Genomic DNA, 21,437 nt, shown 5'->3' with positions numbered 1-21,437 from the left:
TGAACCATGTTGGTGTTAGATTCGGGCCGTCAACTATTTGATTTCTATTCTGCTGTTCTTCAAGCGCGCATTACATTTAATTACTGTGCACGGCACAAGATAGACGAATTTATGACTACTATCCTACAACCAATGCTTCACACCTTCTTGCGATTGCCGTGTTCGTGTGGACATCGTCACAGCACACACGCCTCCGCTTAGTCACAGGCGCCTTGCATCGTCATCTCACCTGCGTCTCTCGAGCTGTTAACACGTCACAGCACCGTATGCACCTCGGTACACTCGGAATCGCTCCCTGCCATGCAAGCAACAATACAGTCCGGCGCGCAAGGTAGAAGTCCAAGTAAACCTCCTACGCCACGGCAACCGCCTTTACGCCCTAGAGCCAGCGCTAAGATGCTGACTCGTGCGCAGGCAAACCCCTGTTCATGTGGCTTTCTCACCTGCGGCCAGCACAATACCATACATCTGCAAGCACGCCTCTTCTCTCGACGTGACACGAACCAAAGTCCCGGCATTGAGCCACATCGATAGCCCCGAAAGTGGGAACACAAGGGTCGTGCAAGCCTCCAGCAGCATAGCGTGGACACCTTTCCACAGTTCCACGCCGTATCGTGGCAAAACATCGAATCATGTGGGTCTATCTCGTTGACGGCTCGGTGGGGTACACGCGGGCTAATTCGATCGCTCCAGGGTATGGATCTCCTCTCCGACGTCCGAACGCCTGGAACTAGTGTGCGTGTCATAGCAGATAGCGAGAAGAGAATTTTGAAGCCTGGCCCCAAACAAGAGATGAACAGCACAGAAAGGGCGGTTCGTGGCAGATTGATGGCGATGGCAGGGGCACGGCAAGTGCGTGCCGTCTGACTGCTCTTCGATGGAATCAGCACATTGCCGTGTTCCTGCTTCCCGCCCTCATCGCAGGTCGCACAGTCACCTCTCCGCGACCGACCAAGGCGGATGATGTGGCGTAAGCCTCACCGATGACATAATTCTGGCCTGCGGAGCGACAAGCGTAAGCCCAGCGACCGTATGTCTCAGCAAAATGCGGCGTCCAGAGGACCAGGAAGAGTTTCAGCTTTTGGACCTCGTGTCGTGAGTCACATCTGCCAGCGATGTCACAGTACCTCTCGTGTTTATCCCCGAGAAGGGCCAAAAAAGCTTAACCTTTTCCTTGGGGCTGCAGCATAACAGCCGGGTTATTTTTCTTTCCTTTGTTCGCTACCAAAGAGCAAGGCCATGCACGTGCAAGGATCCGGCATGGCTCAACAGCATGTTCACTTTCCCTGCTATCGTCCGATGCAGCTTCCGCAGGTAGGCGCAGCGGCTTACCTCCGATGACAAGCGAGTTGTCAGTACTGATGCGCCCCGCAGTCAGTTCCAAGGTTTCCACCATATACGAAATGTCCACTTTCCTGCTGAAAGCTCGCGATCATACATCGTATCATGGTGGAGCAATGGGTTTTGAGACTTCAAGCTCCAAAGGCGTTATTTTTAGCACGCCTTACATTGCTAGTGGTGCGGATCGGAACGACAACTGGAACCTTAACACGAGGGTGGTAGCCAACTACCGCCTTGGTATTTGCAGCGTCGCGTTCCCATTGGGTGGGCCCAGAGGAACAGCTAAGCGTTCAACGGGTGGCCTCGCATCGTATTCTCGCCTTCGTTTTCTAGTTCTGGAACAGCTGGATGTGCTTTTTGAACTCCATGTTTGTAACTGCCTGGCTTATTCATTGTACCAAGCTTTTTGTCTTGACAGTTGCTTTTGCATACTTCGCGTGGCAAAGGGTCCATCAACCAAACCTCTATCGTGTCGGTACCGAAAGAACAGAAACGAAACAATTTTTGCTACGGCAGTGGACTCGATTACCTAAAGCATATTTCTCATTCGGTGGTAGATCTGCGAAAACGTCAAAAATATTTCCGAGGCCAAGTACGGAAGCCAAGATGGCCGAAAGTTTCCGAGCCGGTGAGCGTGGAGACCATGATCACGGTTTGTACTGGGGAGTCAGCTAAGCTCAGTCCTGCGGTTTCTGTGGAGTATTGGGGCTCACAAGATGCGTCTATCAACTTTACCCTATCTGGAGGTGTAACGCGAATAGCGATGGGAGTGGAGTTGTGGAGTCGACAAAGCTTTTGTGGGTATGTGGAGTTGACTGTCAAGGCATCCCTGGTGGGCGCCTGGCAAAGAACTTCGGCATGTGTATAGTCAACAATTGACTTCGCTTGACCATGACTGTGAAGGCACGTATTCACCAGCTTGGCACTGACAGACCTGCGAAATCGATAGCGACAAGGTACTGTGCTGACTGAGCTCCGCAGCAAGGCTTCCATGCGCTTGACTCGTCGAGATATGCACTGGACCCCAGTTCAGTCATCAGCCACTCAGACCGAATGCTTACATGTCTACCCACTGACACGACAAGGCCTGACCCAACGGGTCGCGTTGATCTCTTCAATCACGAATGTAGGCGTCTAGGCAGCACTGAGTCCAAGACACTGACCGACTCTTCTCTCGTGATGTGCAATGCTTCATCAAGCCACAACAATACTTCGCCATCGGTACCATCGCCCCAAAGTCGTATCACGCTGACTGCTGCCTCACTGATACCTGAATCGGATCATGGGCACTCGTGTCGGATAGTCATTGCTCCACCTGGTGTCCTCGAAGAAAGGCAATGCTAATACGAGTATGCAGGCTCAGCTACATCGCTCACAGCCGCATGACACGGCACTTCAATGAGCCCCGGAAAGCCAGGCACCACGGGGCCGTCCATGTCCTCGACCGGAATCTGCGCCAGTACTCAACTCATCACTTGCGTCCGTACCATCACCATCATCGAGGCGCCCATACTCAACACGTGCACGTAGTCACAACTCTAAGAGTATCTCGCACACCTTAGCACCTGAATCTCACCACCCACATCCATACTAACATGTGCACATAGTTCATAAATCTAACAGCATACCAACAACTCTATTCCCTACACCTCCGCCTCCGTCCCCATAGCGCCCCCACAGACCCCAAGCTCAAACCCCAAATCCAGACCCCCATAACAAACCCGCCATCATCGCAATCCCAACCGTAGACACCAAAGTCCACCGTAGAACTAGAACTAGTCCACGTGCTCAACACCCGCAATAGTATGGCAATCTCCCGTCGCATTCGTCTCTCCCATTAGAACCGCACTTCGGTGCATACTCCGCCTGTTCAGCACGCTCCGCGACTCACCCACACCCGTGCGCCTCCGCAAGGCTCGCAGACACCAGACCCAGACGCCAAAGCCTTCAGCATTGAGCCTCAACCGCACCGTCTCTGCCAGAGCAGTCTAATGATTAGATTAGCCGCAGATTTCCATGAATCAAGGTTTAGAAGAGGGTACAAATGTAGCGCCGAGAGTAACGCCGCTGGGGCGACTATCGAGTCAAGCGTTTTGGCGTCGTTGATGGTATCGAACTCTAAATTGCCCACGGCCACGTGCGACGGAAAGGGCTAGGGGAATTTTGTTGGATGCGAGACCGGCTACCCGCGCGGTGGGAGATGGTGGTATGGGATGGTAGTGGGAGGGAGGTGGTGGGCGGCCATGTGGAAGCCACGCCGGTTAGGGTAGTGTGTGAGCTATCGTGGGTGGGTGTGCGTGTGGAGGGGTAAGAGGGTAGAGGTGGCGTTTTTATCAGATGCCGAGGGAGGATGTTTGGGGGATATATTTGAGTTATGTGTGAGGGTGAGAGAAGGCTTGCGAAGACAGGATGGCAGCGTAGTAGAATGATGGAGTTTGTTGTGTTGAGGGTATGCTCGTAGAGCGTCCGCCCGACATATACGCGATGCTAAAAAAACTGTAAAAAAGGATATCAGTATTGCAATTCAGGGTGATATGGGCGCTTGAGATAATTCGTGGCATTGAACAATTGTCTAGTGCGTCAACGATCTAAGTTGCATTTCAAGAGCCCTTCACGGCTCGTATGAATATCTAGACATACCGGGGGCTCATAACTCATCCTTGTCTTCGTGCGTGGTCACCTTCGTTCGTGCTTGCTCGATAAGTCCCTTGCGTACCATGCTCGTAAGGACTTCGTACGCGACCTGCGCCGCTGCCATACCTGTCGTCTCTGCTGCGCCGTCATACGCAGGACTGACTTCCACAATATCTGCACCGATAACATTCATGCCCTCAATACCTCTCAATATGCGGATGAGCTCACGCGTAGTCCAGCCGCCTGGTTCAGGTGTGCCCGTGCCCGGTGCGAGTCCAGGATCGATCACATCGATGTCGATGCTGAGGTAGACGGGCATCTCTGTGCCCACGCGGTTCATGATCGAGGTGATGACGCCCTTTACACCAATCTCATCGATGTCGTCTGTTGCGATGCGAATCCAGCCTTGCTGCGAGTCGTCGGTATAGTCCTCTGGTTCATCACCCGACAGTCTCGTCCTCAGCCCCGCGTGTACACTCGAGTCGTTTGCGATCAGACCCTCAGTGGCTGCAATCCAAAACATGCTGCCATGATTGAAGAACGACTGTGTAGAAGGATCTTCTTGGTCGATCCAAGCGGACGGGTACTTCGCAGGATGCCAGGTATCCAAGTGGGCGTCAAAGTGTACCACGGCAATCGGCTGCCCATATACATCCTTCAAGGCCCTCAGCGCCGGAAGTGCAATGCTGTGATCTCCGCCAAGAGTCAGTAGCTTTGGCTTCTTGAGATACTGCACCCCACTCTCGGTGCTCTTCTCCGTCGCAGGTCTTTTTCCCAGCTCGAGAAAGGCCTCGCTCATTTGTTTCAACGCCAACGTGTTATCGAAGGGCGTGATTGGTATGTCTCCGCAGTCTACGATCTTCGCCCATGACGTGTACGGGTTGAGGTTGGCTCGGGGGTTGAAGCCTCGGAAGGACGTCTGTCGGCTTGAGCCGGCGCGGATTGCACGGGGTCCGAATCGAGCACCGGGTCGGTAGGAGACTGCTGTGTCGAAAGGCGCACCGAGGATGGCAATGTCGTAGGTCGTCTCTGGGTGTGTCAAGCAGCGCGTATGCGGTAGGTGGGCGAAGGTTGAGATGCCAGAGAAACCCCACTATTCAATTGTTAGCTATTACTCAGATGCTGCTGAAACAATACTCACGTCTGTACCCCACTTCCTCTCCAATTCATCTAGTCGGTCTTGAGAGAAGGCTTGTTGGTCTTCGACATGATGCGTTGCATGAGAAGAGACGCAAGCCGCACTTGCGACAACAGCTACCCAATTCCACCGCATGATGCCCGTATCGTCAGATTGCAAGAGTTGCAATGATAAAGCCTCGAGCTGAAGTACATGTGGGCGGCGTGTAGGGCGGAGGATTATGTAAATCGCGTCTTATCGTGTGTCGATGTCATTCCGATCCCGCCCTTCGGCATTGCGGGGCGTCCCAGAAAGGCAGGTCCAGCCTGGCGTGCGCGCGGAGAACGAGAGTAAGTCGGCATTGCATTCGGTATGTGCTGAAGGAACAATATCGAAGGATGGCACGAAGTTGACGAGACAAGAGATGAGATGGAACACGAGTGGTGACGTAGTGGGCTTATCCCGTGAGAACGCGTCGTGCGCTAAGCCTGGATCCGCGACGCGCGACCTCAGAGTGCTCGAGCTCAACCACGACTATAGCTTTCTCGATTGACATATTGCGCATCATTCTCGAGCTCGTCCTTTCTAGTCACTACATCCACGAAGCAATCAAAAGTTCTGCGCAAGATTCAGCGCCATGCCTGAGGTCAGGACGCGTCCAATTCGCACGCGCACGAAAGTTGCTGATATCACGTAGATCGCGGAAGTTGCGCGCATTGTCGGTTTCTTGAAGAAACATGCCGTTGGCAAGACGATCAACAATGTCATGGCACAGGAAGATAATGTTCGTTTTCCCTTTCTTCATGATGGAACGTCGACTCACAATACCCAGATCGTCTTTGGAAAGGTCGGAACGTCTGCATCCGCCTTCCAAGAGGCCTTGACCGGAAAAAAGATAGTAGATGCACGACAGCAGGGCAAATACTTCTGGCTGGTCATGGACTCGCCGCCACATCCTCTGATGCACTTTGGAATGGCAGGCTGGATGGTTCGTAACTTCTGTACGGACTGTATGTGAGACATGTGCTGACTTTGTGTACCTGATTCAGAAATTCAGCAATGATGATTCAGCACATTATCGTCCGGCGAAACCTGAAGAGGCAGAATGGCCACCCAAGTACTGGAAATTTATCCTGCAGTTGAAAGACTCCAAGAACGAGATCGCCTTGGTAGACGCAAGACGGCTTGCTCGTGTGAGATTGGTAGACGCTGCTGCCGAAGACATGAGGAAGACCACACCACTGAAAGAGAACGGACCAGATCCTGTAATCGACAAGGATATCCTGACCGTGGACTGGCTCGGTAAGAAGCTGCGGAGCAAGAAGGTGCCTGTGAAAGCATTGCTCCTTGACCAAGCAAACGTGTCTGGCATAGGGAACTGGGTCGGTGACGAAGTCATGTACCAGGCTCGTCTACATCCCGAGCAGTATAGCAACACCTTTAGCGATGAGCAGATCAAGCGACTGCACGATGCTATCATGTACGTCTGCGACACCGCTGTAGAAGCCAACGGAGATTCGGACGCCTTCCCCAAAGATTGGTTGATGAAGCACCGTTGGGGCAAGGGCAAGAAGGAAGCCCAGACACTCCCCACCGGCGAGAAGATTACGTTCCTCAAGGTGGGTGGGCGAACTTCAGCCATTGTACCGAGTGTCCAAAAGAAGACGGCAGCTGTTGCTGGTGACGTGTCGGAGGGCGCAGACGAGGACGATGCAGAGGAAGATGCGAAACCTAAAAAGGGCGGCAAAAAGAAGGCCAAGACTGTCAAGGAGGAAAAGGAAGAAAACGTAGAGGACGCGAAACCTAAGAAGGGTAGCAAGAGAAAGGCTCAGGCTACCAAAGAAGAGGAAGATGTCGATGAAGCTGAAGAGGAGGCGTCAGTCAAACCAAAGCGAGGACGTAAGAATGCGAAGGAGGTCAAGGCAGAGGTCAAAGAGGAGGACGTTGATGCTACGGAGGAGAAGCTCCCAGTAAGAGCAAAACGTGGCAGCAAGAAGGCGAAAGTAGACGTGGAGGAAGCCGAGGATAAAGAGGTTATTGAAGCTGAAGAGATACAGCCGGTCAAGAAACGCAAGACTACTGCAAACGGTACCGCAAAGCAGAAGAAGGCTACTACTGCGAAAGAAGAGGTCAAAGGCGATGATGCGACTGCAAAAAGGCGATCAGGGCGTCTGTCGAAGTAACGCTGTTGGAGAAACATGTACCACTAGAAAGCTTTTTTCTGGCATGTGTATAAATATTGTGTATTCTTATAGTCGACTCAACTGACTGGAGATACTTGTCCAAATACAAGTCTAAGGCAAGATGTTTAACGATATCATAAGGCGGGGTGCGCACGTGCGTGACTTGGTCGAGGTGCGGGCGTTGTGGTCATAGCACTGGAACATCTGAAATTCAAGCTCCCCACACACACGTAGTAGTGCCACATTGAGACTACCAGCCACCATTCCCGCGGCTGCTTGTTCCACACCCATTGTCGCGATGATATACTGCATCGACTAAATCATCCTCCATCCACCCTAATTCCCCACGGTCCCGTCGCACGTGCGTCGACTTGTCAATTCCGATCGCAACTTGTTCGTCCCGGAACCTCGTTGACGCTCCGCGCCTGCCAGACACACACCCGCCGCGATGCCGCAACAACTGCCCAGCAAGGAGGCGACGCTCTTCCGCTCGCTCATCAAGTTCTACGAGGGCAAGCTGTACAAGAAGGGTAGGCGCCAATTGCACGTGGACGACGCCGGGCACGACCGCTGACCCCGCCAGGCCTCAAAGCTGCCGAGCAGATCTTGAAGAAATACCCCACCCATGGCGACACCCAGGCCATGAAGGCCCTGATCCTCAACTCCCAGGGCCAGGGCGACGAGGCCTTTGCCCTCTGCAAAGAAGCCCTCCGCAACGACATGAAGTCGCACGTCTGCTGGCACGTCTACGGCCTGCTATGGCGGTCGGTCAAGAACTACCCCGAGGCTATCAAGTCGTACAAGATGGCCCTGCGCATAGAACCGCAATCGCTGAATATCCTCCGCGACCTCGCCCTTCTCCAGTGCCAAGTCCGCGACTACGACGGATACATTGAGAGCCGGCGGAAGATGATGCAGGAGCGCCCACAACTGCGCCAGAACTGGACGGCATTGGCAGTCGCTTACCATCTGTCAGGCAACTACGCAGAGGCCGAGAACATCCTCAAGACGTACGAAGAGACGCTCAAACAACCCCCCGCCAAGTCGGACCTCGAGCACTCCGAAGCGACCCTCTACAAGAACATGATAATATACGAGTCGGGCGACGTGGAGCGTGCGCTGAACCACTTGGAAGACGTGGTGCGCGTCAGCCTGGATCGCACCGCCGCGCTGGAACTCAAGGCGAAATACCTGCTCGAGTTGGGACGGAAAGAGGAGGCTGAGAAGGCATACAGGATTCTTCTGAGCAGGAACAGCGAGTACCGCGCATACTTCGACGGCTTGGAGAAGGCCCTTGGTCTGGACCGGTCCAACGACGCCGACATCGAGAAGCTGAACGAGCTGTATCAGTCTTTCGCCAGCAAGAATCAGCGCAACGATGCTGCGAGGCGGATACCTTTGGACTTCCTCCAGGGCGAGGCTTTCAAGACGCAGGCAGATGCCTATCTCCGGGGCAAGCTGAACAAGGGCGTGCCCTCGACCTTCCCCAACATCAAGTCGCTTTACCGCGACGAGGAAAAGAAGGCAGTCATCGAAGAGCTGGTCCTCGGCTATGCTTCCGGCAAACCGACGAGCGACGAGAGCAACGGCGACAACTCCGACCGTTTCGACGAGGCTGTACTATATTTCCTGGCCCAGCATTACAACTACGTCCAAAGTCGCGACCTGCAGAAGGCCATGGAGTACATAGACAAGCTGCTCGAGAAGGACCCGAAATCGGTCGATTACAATCAGACAAAGGCTCGCATCTACAAGCATATGGGCGACGTACAGAAGGCTGCGGAAATCCTCGACCAAGCACGAGAGCTGGAAAAGGGCGATCGATACATCAACACCAAGTGCGCCAAATACCAATTACGGAACAACGAGAACGAGACCGCGCTTAACACTATGAGTAAATTCACTCGCAACGAGACTGTGGGCGGACCTCTCGGTGATCTCCACGACATGCAGTGTATGTGGTACCTGCTTGAAGACGGCGAGGCATACTTGCGACAGGAGAAACTCGGTCTGGCTCTCAAGCGCTTCACCGCCATTGCAGACATCTTCGACGTGTGGCATGAGGACCAGTTCGACTTCCACAGCTTCTCATTACGGAAGGGCCAGATCCGTGCTTACATCGACATGGTCAGATGGGAAGACCACCTCCGCGATCATCCTTTCTTCACTAGGGCAGCCACTCAGGCAGTCGAGCTATACGTACGGCTAGCGGACAACCCAAAGCTCTCGAGCTCGGACGAACTTGATCTGGAAAACCTGGATCCTACCGAGCGCAAGAAAGCACAAAAGAAGGCTAAAAAAGAGAGGGAGATGGCCGAGAAGGCCGAGGCCGAGCGCAAAGCTGCTGCTGCCGCAAAGGCGACTGCCAAGGCCGATGACGGCGAGACAAAGAAGGAAGACCAAGATCCAAATGGCGAGAAGCTGCTTCAGACAAAGCAGCCTCTTGAGGACGCACTGCGATTTTTGCAGCCTATGCTCGAGCTAGCGCCCAAGAACATTGGAGCTCAGAACGTAGGTTTCGAGGTCTACCTCCGACGAAGTAAGTCGCTCAACTGCACATGCCATGCGATATGTATGCTAACAGTCATCCAGACAAGTATCTGCTCGCCCTGAAGTGTCTGCAGGCTGCAAGGGAGATTGACCCAGAAAACCCCAAGCTACACGAGCAGAGCGTCCGCTTCCGTCAAGCTAGTAAGTTACATCCAGAATGCCTCGTCACGCTCATCGCTAATTTAGCAGTCTCCAAACCCGCTGAGCCCCTCTCATCTCAGGCCTCGGATGTCATCAAGGAGTCCTTCACCACACCACCTGCCGATGCTGACCTCAAATCCTACAACGATGACTTCCTGAAGAAGCACTCGCAGAGCGCATCCCATCTGCAGTCCGGATACAACGTCCGATACATACTCGACAACAGCTCGAAATCCCAGAACGAGCAAGACCTACAGAAGACTTTGGAACTGTCGAGCATTACGATAGAAGAAGCTCAAGCCGGACTCGCGCTACTCACTCAATGGAAGAGCGAACAGAAGGTCAAGGACGACTACAGGGCGAAGGCCGCAGGTCGTTGGAGCTCTGCCACCGTATTCAAGAACTAAGAATTTCTCTTGGTTCGCACGGAACGCTTTTGAGTTGAACCACAGTATACGTGGCCATGAGTTTATGTACTACATCTAGTCCCAGCTTAGGTAGATGACGCGCAGCATATGCATTTGCACGGTGTCTGAAGCGCTACAACAAAAGCAATGAATAGAATCAGTATACGAATAGACATCATGAGCGGGTTTTCAAATACAGACACCAGACGGCGATCAATAAGACACCAGAAATTGCGTCACACTCAGGAGCTTGCCGGAAAGTAGTTGTTTCCGAATGTTCCATCGGCCAATCACAGGCCCCGCAGTACGAAAACTGCCCTTCGTGGCTAGCGTCAGGTCCCTGTGGGGAAGCGTCACAGCCGCACCTTACGAAACAATCGGTCTTGCTTTCGATGTCACCTGCACGCTTCAACAGCGTTCTGTGTATCGTGTCAGTAATTTTGCTGCCGTATCTGCGACCTCAACGTGTCGTGGACCCATCTCAAAATCCAGCGGCTTACTCAGAAGCCGCTTCTTCTTTTACCTCTTTCCGCCACCGTATACACCGTATCGGTACTGGGTTCCACCGTCGGAAGGCATGGCTACGAGACGATCACACAACAAGACGAGGCTGGGATGCAAGGAGTGTAAGCGAAGACGTATTAAGGTGAGTTGTTCGTACGAGTTTCTTATTGGTTCTTCATGCATACGGGGTTGGTTATGCCCGTTCTGGTGCATCTCGATCACGTTACTTATCCAGCGCCACTGGGTAGCCGAGGACGTCTATCTGAGAGTTATTTTAATGGGCATCAATTTCAAGTGATGCCATGACCAACAGAACGTCTTCTTGGGTTGTGGTAACACAGGACCAAAGAGGTTCCAATACCCTCGCCTACCAAGGATGCCACGGAATCACTGCAAACGAGATCAATTGCCAAATGTTTGGTCTTAGATGATGCTAATTTGAAGTCCAGTGCGACTGCAAGCACCCGTCGTGTGCAAACTGCGACAAGAAAGGCGACACATGCAGCTTTCTCATGCTGGCTCCTTCGTCACGCCTCTCGACAACTTCGACATCACCGACATCAACACAACAGCACATAATATCACCATCACCGATACCAAGCACACCAGAAACTCAGAGTACACCGTCATATTCGCCCACCAACCTCATCGCATTTAGTAATGAGATAGCCCTCGCAACGCAGATGCCACGCCGAACTGAGATCTTTCTCGACGACATACCACTAGACTTCTCTACAAGCTTAACCGTGTCGCCTTCTCAAGGGGAGTATCAAGGAGGCTACTTCCCCGAGCTCACCATACCGCCTTACCTCCGCTTGGACGATGCCTGGAAAAACATCCGAGAGCTACTTCCGCCATCCCTACAAGAAGTCCTATGTCACTACGAGTTCACAACATCTCTCTCACTCGCGAACGATGACCCCGCAAAAGCAGCCTGGCAAACCTATGTTCCTGAGATGGCGCAAAACCACGACTTCCTGACAAATTGTGTCCTTTCCGTCGCCTCGTTACATCTCGGCCGACTCTACGACCGCAAAGAGGATAAGAGGCGGATGAACGCATTAGCAGCGGCGCGCATGAACAAAGCTCTAGTGAGATATAGGACAGAGCTTCAGAACATAACGCAAGAGAACGCAGCAGCACTATTTGCGAGTTCGACATTTACAGCTGTCTATCTCTTCCGCACCTCCGCGATAGACATCGAGAACCTCATAGCTTCGATACCACCCGATACCACCGTCCCACCACCAGACATAGCCGACAAAATGCTCTCCTGCGCCCTCCGCACAATCTGGGGCCTCCGCGGTCCCCTCACCGTCCTGCTCTCAGGCTGGAACTGGGTCGTAGGAAGTGATCTCCATCCCGTCACAGCCCGAGAATGGTGGCCGCGAACCACCACGCCCGCGACCCCGCGAGCCCTTAACGAAGACGCCCGTCTCGCCGCCATAGAAAACCTATGGACGAACGACAACGAAACAAACCTAGACACACAACACCGCGAATACCTCTCAGAAGCCCTCCTCTACCTCCGCCAAAGCTTCAATCTCATAAGCCAACTCACGCTACCTGAACGTTACCCACCCATGACCGCAGTCCCCTACTCCATCGACGACACAACCATCTCCACGCTCAAAGACCGCGGCGCAATCTTCGTCTGGGCGACGCGCATACCCCGCGACTTCCTCACCTTGGTCGAAGCCAAAAACGCACATGCGCTCGTTGTCCTAGCGCACTATGCCGTGTTGCCTGGTAGAGTGCGGAATGTGTGGTGGCTTGAGGGGCTGGGCGCGGATATCGTGACGGCGGTTGCGATGGTACTGGGACGGGAGAAGTGGGGGTTGATTGAGTGGCCTGCGAGGGTTGTGGGACTGGAGCTTGAGAGGGGGGTTGTGGGCGAGAGGAGGAGGGGGAGGGAGGAAGGGGGGTCGTGGGAGATGTGTATGGATGTTATTTAGGTTGGTGGGTTGATGGGGTTGGACTTGGGTGTGAGTATGAGGCATCTGTATATCATCTTGGAGCGGCATCATAGTTGGGTGGCGTGAAGCTTGATGGAGCATTTCATCTGTATATCATTGCTTTAGACAATCGTTAAGATACGGTTCCCACGTCCCTCGAGACGGCGAGACGAGCCATGTTGAGTATCAAACAGAAACAGAGTGAGCGCATATAATAAACAAGCTACGTGAGTGTTTTCATGTCAAGCTATTGCAATACCAGCTATTGTATCTGAGTGAACACACGAACATGAACACTATCTACCCCATCAAAGCCTGTGTCACAACGAAGAATACCCAGCGGAGAAACACGATGGCAACACGCAAACATATGCCTCCCTCTCCCCCTCCCATCAAAAGCCCATATACCGCAAACGGAACAAGACCCGAGTAACACGTTACACGAACCCCATCTTCGAAACGAGATAATCATGCACCACCGCCCCAGCATCTATTCCTTCTAGATTGCAACACGCCTTGTTTTCATTTCAATACAGAGGCATTCATCTTTCTCTCTCTACTGTCAACATGTGGCCCTGTGGCGTACATCCCCCACCCGCCCAAGGCACGGCGTAAACCCACCACCAACTTCCCACTTCGCGTTCGAGAAACACGCCAGCAAGTTCGTCTCAACGTGACTACTGCACGAAACATACGCCCCTGGGCCCAACACTCCGGCTAGCTAGGCATGTGTACGTACATATGCAAAACCCACGCTGCAAGTTCTCATGGCGCAACAAACCGCGTCGAATCGAATCGAATCACCTAACCTCGCCGTCCACGCGCTTCAGCCCCAAGAGCCAGGAGCCGGGGGCCAGGGCAATGTGTACATACATGTATGTACGTGAGAACCTCGCCGTCTACACACATCCACACATCCATCTACCCGCAACGCGCCTCGGGCCAATCGCGCCAACTCCCGCGCTCGTATCCGAAATGCAGGTGCAGTGGGCGAACGAAGACCGTGTATGCGGCCAGAGAAGCGGGCAAGTGTCAAGCCCCCAACTCACGCGGACGGACTTGATCGTGTGGGCAGGCTGAGAAGCAGATGCGCGATCGAGATCGCGGGTGAGGGAGGCGCCACAGATGCACAGCAGGTTTTGAGGTTCACGAAGGGAAGAAGGCAGATGGGATCTAGATGCGAGGACGCGAGTTGGTGGGAGGTGTGGTGGGTGAATGAGGCGCTGGGGGTGTATGTCAGGTGGATTGATACCATTAGCGACTTATCACGTTTGTGCTATGTTGAGTTATGTCATGGGCCAGGTCCACGCCCACGCTGTGCATCTCGCGTTCGTTGGAATATACGACGACGACGTAGGCGTGGGGCGTGTGCATGGTGAAATGTCCTCATGCTACCTTACTTCCTTTCTTCCTTGAGACGAGACGAGACGAAACGGAGAAGTTCCATCACGCCACGCCACGCAGCTCGAAAGCAGGTTGGCGAGGACGGCTAAAGTGACAGACGGCGACGTTATTCGCTGAAAGATCCCGGTCGGCGGCCCGGCGTCGTAACGTTGACCGGTAGATCTGTGGCACAGCTTCCCATCCACGCATATGCATCTCGGCTGCATCATTGATTCGCTGCCTGTCGCACACGTCGCGGATACAATTGGAAGGGCAGAATCGGGCGTTAGGCCATGAGGGGTATATTATGCGGTCGCCAAAGGGTATACAGATTGTTGGATATTGGAAATGTGTGTTGATGTGCGGCAAATGCCGTCGGACGCGCACCAACCTTCTAGAGATGCGAAGACGAGAGCAGTGGAACGAGGGGTTGCGGATGCATCACGCTCCGAAACCTAGGCCATGGACAGTCTCATCGTCTCCAAGTGCAAGCCGCACTTCGTCTTCACCAACGCCAAGCCGGACACGGCCTACTCGCTCGCCATGTCGGGCCTCTACGCCTATAATGCCTGCTTCTGCGAGCTCGGTGGCTGCGAGTGCGAGGCCGAGTGCTCTTGCTGCCTTGTTGTTCGTTTCCTTCAAGCCAAGATTAGTAGCAACGTCTCTATGCTTCGACGGCGTAGAAGGCTGCATTGCTGCGCCGTTCATCATTTCGCTTCTGTCGTCCTTCTCAGGGGCGAGAATGCAATCGTGCACAGGCAGTAACTGACTCATGAGCCCCAACCGTTTGGCTTCATCGACAACGTCTCCAAGGATCGCTTCGCCAATGCCCGACCTGCGGATCCTTGCCAAGAGGGCCGCAAGGAACACCTTGGACGCCAACGGTAGAGCCCGCAGCGCCTGTTGCAGGGGGCTACTCGTAGCCTCGTTGATTGCCTGTTTGATCGTCGCCATAGTAACTATACCTTTCCGCCCCGCCCGATCTTTGGACCGATGATCCGGATCTCCGGTACCTTTATTTGACCGAGAGTCTTGGAGCTGCTTTGCTTTGTTACCCCGACCGGTCCTACTCGGAGTACCTGGCTGCGCCTCATCGTCCCGGTCCTGCGATATCGTTTCCGCTTCGGCGATTTCCACGGCTCGTCTGCAGATGTCTAACGCGCGTCGCGCATCACCGCTGACAGCTGCTACCTTGCGTGCAGCAAACTGAACGGCGTCAGGGTGCACAATATTGCCAGGTACACCTTCGAGCCGGGACTGGATAATTTGCATCAGTTGGTCATGTGTATAGCCTGGGAAAGTGATGCGCGTTAAACCTAGAAGATGTGTGTTAGCCTTTCGCCAGGAAAATAACGGGCGTACCCGGCGATACAAGTCGCACCGATAACATCAAATTGATACGCAGATCGTTGGGAGACCTCGTCGTCTCCCTCTGATATTGTAGCATATTGAGGAGGGATCGAAACGCCAAACGCGTGGGGCGCGTTCCTGAAGGATCGCTATGCTAGCTGGGACATACCTAGGCGACTGCTGATCTTATTGCTCAACGTTCTCTCTGGCAGATCCATAGTGTTTGCTACGGCGAGGACAATTAACCTGCTGTGCCGCAGGCCAGGCCAGTTGAAGAAGTTGTACATGACAGACTGGTTCTTGGTGACGAGCTGGTCGAGCTCGTCCATGAGGACCACGCAGGGAACCCTGCGCGGGCTGGGAGTGGAGAATTCGCGTTCCAGTAGCTCCAGTGCATGTGACGGACTCACTCGGTCGCCGCGCAGTGCCTGCCAGAGCAGCGAATATGATTGGTGGGGATCCGTGACCTTCATGCCATTGATCTCAACAAATATGAAATCATCCAACTCTTCGGCTTGGACTGAGGCTTGCAGTTGGGCGACGACCTCTCGCACAGTTGCCGTTTTGCCTGTGCCAGGTGTGCCCGAGATGTAGATGCATGAGCCCGAGCCGTCCGTAATGGCCGCGTCCAAATGACTATACACGGTGGAGAACTCTTCCTCACGACAAGGGAGTGCGGCAGGTACCGAGGAAACATGGAGTTGATTCCGCGCGATCTGGAATGGTGAGTTTAGGGCCGAAGGGTCAAGTACACGCGTGCCAAGCGGTGTGAACTCCAATTGCTTCTTGATGACTATCCTCTTGTGCGTTGGAGTAAGGAATTTGCGCGCAGCCGGGCTTTTCCTAGTCGATGTGGGGGTGGTCGCTTCATTAATTTTCCGGCGCTTCCGTGGAGTCTTTGGCAAGTCATCATCGTCCGAGTCAGGGATCACGAACTGGTCCAAGTCGGGCTGCTGATGTTTCTTAGGACGACCGGCAGTTCTCCTAGTGGCCTTTGTCTGAGCCTCCACAAGATCGACCAGCGATCGGATGTCCTTGGCATCGCTGTATACGTCCTCCCACTTGAATTCTGGTGTATATGTGGTCGTGCGCGTGTTGCAGCCTCTCCGGCACACGAAGACCTTGCCATGGTCTTTGGAGGTCTTCTTGACGCCTGCCGGATACAACTCCTGGAAACGTTCCAACGAGTATACCTTGGCAGTGCCGTTGATCGAGGCTAGCGGGTTGTCGTCGAATGCGGCAGATATGTAGAGTTCGTTCTATTGAATGTCAGAGGTATAATTTCGCAAAAGGCCGAGGGACTTACGGGAAGAAAATCGGAACGCTTTTTGCTCTGGTTGCGAATTTCCTTCTCAGAGGAGAACCAGAGGAACTTGGCCATCTTCTCGTCCTCGTCCGGGTCCTCGTGGAAGTCGCAAATGATGCCGACCCATGCCTGGTTGCCCTCTGCCTTGAGCAGCACGGCATCTCCCACTTTGCACTTGAAGCTGCCCATGCGCGCACCGACTATGCGCTTTGCTAGCGGTGTGGGCGCAGCCTTTCTCTTTCTTGGCGAGGCAGTCTGCTCAGGCTGCGCATCGTCGATGCCATTGTTGTCGTAGATCCATTCCCAGGGGTGGTCTTCGTAGCCAAGCTCGTCGTCGGAGTCTTCGCGGAATACTGCGCCGCCCGCGAGATACTGTCGCGCCTTGTCTACACAGGAGCGCTTGATGGGAGCCATGAAAGGGGGTGGTTGTGGTCGCAATTGGGTTTTTGTCGCTGACGTTGGCCACGCGGGAGTGGAAGGCACGACGCGTCGCGACAGGCTTGGCGGAGCGCGCGCGGAAAGAGCTATGATCTCACCGCTCGGGTCACTTTCTTCGCGCAGTCACGACATGCGACGCATCACCACTGCACACTTCACGCTCATGTCGAATTAATCGCACCATCTCACAGTCGTTTGCACGTCAAAATACGGTAGAGTGGATAAGGATATTCATTGCTGTATGATCCAACCACAGGCTCGCACTGGCACTGGGGCTACGTATCATGGCGAGCTTCGTCCCAGTCATAATAGAACAGTCTCTGTGAAGAGATGGGAAACGCCAAACTCCAAATCTCCGTGGTCAAGCGAGGGACCTTTGCTAACACGACCAATCGCTGAAATGCAAAACAAGAAAACTATAAACACAGAAGAAAGAGACTGCGTCTCGAGAGAAGAGAAATCAAGGCCCGCGCACCACCGCCGCCTGCTCACATGGAGTAGAGAAGCGGCAGCGGAGGTGTGCGGGGCATGGAGTTGGGCGTCGTCGGGTAGTCGAAAGACAGTGTCTTCTACCGGCGGCTGTCAGCGGTGGCTCGTCGAGGCAGCGGCGGCGAGTGCAAGAGTTGGACGTTCATGCGTAGTAGGGCTGGCGAGTGGGGAGCCTTACTGAGTCTGCGTACGAATGTGGTGGTTGAATCTCGTTTCCGCAAATGGCCGCGTAGCCGACGCCGAAGGGGCTCATCTCTTCGTCGCCGTAGTACTCGTTCTTCATGCTGGGCACCAGGCTAGGCAGGCCGGTGGAGTAGGCGGACGAGTGGGGTGGCGGCAGGTAGGTGTAGCTTGGCATCTCCGGTGTGAGGGTGGTCGGTATTGTGTGGTAGGGCGAAGTGGAGTACGGCATCGAGTAGGCGACTGCATCTGGCGCTGGGTAGGCCGACGAATACGACGCTACGGAGAAGGGAGGCGGGCTGGTGGAAAGCTGGCGCGTGTACTGATGCGAGAACATGCCCCGATCCTCGGCAGGCGGGGTGGTGTACGAGGATTCCGAAGACGACGGAGAGGGAAACTCCTGGCGCGGGGATCGCTGTGGTGGCTGCAGCTCGGCAGGCTTCTGCTCAGGTGAAGCTGAGCTCGAGGCAGCACGACGCTCCTGCAACCGGATTAGTATGGCGTTCCGAGCAGTACGAGGGTTGGTAGCACAAGAACTTACAAGGTCTTCGAGCCTCTTCTTGAGCTTCTTGCGGTAGTTGCGCTGGGCAATGCGGTTCTGTATCCGCCTGCGCTCAGCAAGATCGGAGATCTTGGTCCAGTCCTCGTTGGGGTTTGCCGACGCAGAGAAGGCTGAGGAGGTGCCCGAGTATCTGGTGGTAGTGGGCGCCGGTTGGGCATATGGGTAGGCAGCGTGTCGGTGCATGGTGATGTTGGATGTGGGGAGCATGTGCAGGTGAAGGAATGAGGAAGCAAGCAGAAGCAGTGCAGCGGGATGTCTTGTTATCAGTGGGATGAGAGAGGCTCAGGCTGGCAGTCGGGGATGACAGTATATTTATCTCGCCGTCCATGTTGCGTCCGCAGTCGTTCTTGTGGAGCACAGACTGGCTAGTGTTGGTCCCCAGCTTCAGGCCTCTCGCATGCACCCTGGGCTACGCGATGGCCGCTTGAGCATTTCTCAATTTGGTACGATTTGGAGCAACCCTGGCCGGTGTACTTTGACCGACTGCGGTCTTGTAAATTTAGTATGGGCGCTAGCGCAGCATGGCAGCGGGCCAGTGAGGGACGGGCAGACAGGCAGCTGAGGGCACGGAAGCGTCGGGCGCGAGTGTATTGAAACCAAAGCTCCCTAGCGGAGAGCGGTGTCGTCGTCCCATGTCGTCGCGGCGGTTCCCTGTCGCGTCCCCACCAACCCTGCTACCCTGGCTGCTGGCGCAGTGCACATCACAGACAGCCCTATGACCCTGGGGCCTGTCGCTGTCGCGGTCGGGGCGTCACTGAACCTCGCGGCGCCGGGTCTGTCATTATCTCCGTCCCTGCGTGCGGCGTGCGTATGCCCTCCCGCATGCGTCGACGTGTTGCGAGCGTCGCAGAGTCACGCCTCGGCTCTCGTCCGAGCCTGCGAGCCTGCGAGCCTGCGAGGGTGAATGGGGCGTCCAGCCTCCACAGCGCCGCCCGCACATGGGGGCCGAAAGGCGACGAACGCAAACGTCTTGCTGAAGGTCTGCTGCGTGGGTAAATTGCGCCTTGACCGGCTCACACCAGATCATCACACTCGTCCAGCCCCCGCCGCCATTGGCTGCTGCCCGCGGCCTCGTCGTGCATGCGCAACCTCTCGACGGCATGCCACACCGCGACACCTCGACGTCGCCGTTCACTAACCTTCCGACCCCTCCGACTGCTGTCCTGCTGCTCCCGACCTCAACTCCGTCCCTCCGCCGTTGCGTGGGAATCAGGAAGCCTGCTTGATCAAGACCATATCCTGCATCCAGCTACCGTCGATGCATTTAGCTGCTTTGTCACGCCGTGCCTAAGTAAAGTACGCTGCCGCAACAGCGCCACCACTCAAAGAGCCCCAAAGGCCCCTTCAAACGAGCGTCGCATTCCACCAGCCCTACGCACTGTCCCATGTTCTTCCGCAGCCGCATCAGCACCTTACTGCAGTGTCGGTGAGGTCTGAGCCAAAAGGCGCATAGCGGCAGTCAGCCCAAAGCTTAGCCATGCCATGTTTCCACCAACGACACTGGAGAAGCCAATCATCATGGGAAATGTGCATCTAAAAACACTGCCAGACACGCCCTGAACCCATTTGCTGTTGGCAGATTGCTCTGCTAGTGTCTTGTTGCCGTTGTTACAACGGCACGCCCTACGCCTGGCGGTCGAGCCTTGTCGGCTTCACGCCTTCTGTAGCTGCGCCTTCACTGAGCCGCCTATGTGACACGTCCCAGAATATCTTCGATCAGGTAAGGTACAGTTTCAAAGCGCTTCTTCTTGCCTTTCGCCCTGATGTCGTTCCTGAAATTTTGACAAACGTTTGGTACTACCTCCTGCTTCTACTCGACATGCGCTGCCACTCTCTCAACAACCACTGCTATATATGGCCTGGGCGAGCCTACTGCAGAGTTTATCTCGTCCAATTGTGCGTGGCGGCTGTAAAGAAACCACCGGTCGTTTCAAAGCTTGGTGGCGCGCTAGCTGCTCAGATCTAAAGGTACACCGTCCCGTTGGTCCTAGAGCCTGCAGTTGGTAAATAGCGACTATCCTCAGCTTGCACTGGAATTAGTCCGCATACGCGATATGGTTGGTGTTATCACTGGTACTACCATTGCATGAAGCATCGAGGTTGCGGGGGCCGATTAACGGGGATAGGAGGAGCGAACCGTGTGTACGTTGGTGATCTAGGACTGAGACACACACGCGTTGGCACGCTCGCGCTACCCATCAAAGAGGGAAAAGGGCAGATCGCTATGCCACGTGTGTCGAGACCTCGACCTCAGCTATCGACTATCGCAACTCAGCTGCTCTCCAGGGCTATTCGCTTCGATGTCGGGTTTCCATATGAGTGGGGCATCAAGTCTGTCTAGACGTCTGTGGAGCTCTTCGCCTCAGACATCGCAGCTCATGTCCCCTCGCTTGAGAGACATTCCCTACTTCACTGTCTGTATTCAACTACAACGCTCAATTAACAGCGTCCAGATAATGGCAAGGGGTATGCTTGTCGACAATGCCACACCAACTGTAACAGTGTAACGTGGCGTGGGAGACAATTGCATTGTCCATTCTGCTCTCTCATTGGAGATGTCTCAACGAGCTAGATGATACCTTGCCGACTTTGCGGCGCAAGTTGGTGGGATATGCAGACGGTACCTTTTACCCCGACCCCGCGTCAGCAAGTCAAACCCAGAACGCAGGCTAACGGGGCCGTTGGCTGCTGCAGTTGTCCACCTACGGCAACACCTGGGCTGAACAAGCCTCTGCGGCAGGAATCAGAGTCCCACGGCCGTGGCACCAGGAGACTCTTCTTTCCTATAGGCCCTTCTTGATGTCCATCAATGTCCCGACGACTCTTATTCTTTGACCCGTTGATTCATGTAGGAAATACGCATGGCCAAGAGGAAGGCTATGAGCAGCTGAGGCGTT

General features: G+C 54.5%; 5 protein-coding genes across 5 annotated transcripts; 3 read left to right on the top strand and 2 right to left on the bottom strand.

Annotated features, from left to right (window-relative positions):
* Positions 1–3,988: 3,988 nt before the first annotated feature.
* Positions 3,989–5,248, bottom strand: J4E83_006768 (uncharacterized protein; the record flags this gene model as incomplete). Its single annotated transcript, XM_049333678.1, has 2 exons — positions 3,989–5,068; positions 5,117–5,248. 2 exons carry the CDS (start codon positions 5,246–5,248, stop codon positions 3,989–3,991), a joined length of 1,212 nt encoding a protein of 403 aa, XP_049187400.1.
* Positions 5,249–6,077: 829 nt separating this feature from the next.
* Positions 6,078–7,275, top strand: J4E83_006767 (uncharacterized protein; the record flags this gene model as incomplete). Its single annotated transcript, XM_049333677.1, has 2 exons — positions 6,078–6,084; positions 6,164–7,275. 2 exons carry the CDS (start codon positions 6,078–6,080, stop codon positions 7,273–7,275), a joined length of 1,119 nt encoding a protein of 372 aa, XP_049187399.1.
* A 448-nt stretch (positions 7,276–7,723) lies between these two features.
* J4E83_006766 (uncharacterized protein) lies at positions 7,724–10,373 on the top strand (the record flags this gene model as incomplete). Its single annotated transcript, XM_049333676.1, has 4 exons — positions 7,724–7,805; positions 7,859–9,814; positions 9,868–9,966; positions 10,015–10,373. 4 exons carry the CDS (start codon positions 7,724–7,726, stop codon positions 10,371–10,373), a joined length of 2,496 nt encoding a protein of 831 aa, XP_049187398.1.
* A 1,187-nt stretch (positions 10,374–11,560) lies between these two features.
* On the top strand, positions 11,561–12,832 carry J4E83_006765 (uncharacterized protein; the record flags this gene model as incomplete). Its single annotated transcript, XM_049333675.1, has 1 exon — positions 11,561–12,832. The coding sequence occupies one exon, from the start codon at positions 11,561–11,563 to the stop codon at positions 12,830–12,832; it is 1,272 nt and encodes a 423-aa protein (XP_049187397.1).
* Positions 12,833–14,656: 1,824 nt separating this feature from the next.
* Positions 14,657–17,285, bottom strand: J4E83_006764 (uncharacterized protein; the record flags this gene model as incomplete). Its single annotated transcript, XM_049333674.1, has 3 exons — positions 14,657–15,531; positions 15,735–16,824; positions 16,872–17,285. 3 exons carry the CDS (start codon positions 17,283–17,285, stop codon positions 14,657–14,659), a joined length of 2,379 nt encoding a protein of 792 aa, XP_049187396.1.
* Positions 17,286–21,437: the final 4,152 nt, after the last annotated feature.

The sequence above is a fragment of the Alternaria metachromatica genome (genome assembly GCF_023757995.1).
Source record: "Alternaria metachromatica strain BMP 0045 chromosome Unknown scaffold_15, whole genome shotgun sequence".
Taxonomy (NCBI): Eukaryota; Fungi; Ascomycota; class Dothideomycetes; order Pleosporales; family Pleosporaceae; genus Alternaria; species Alternaria metachromatica.
This window is presented reverse-complemented; position numbering and strand designations above follow the sequence as displayed.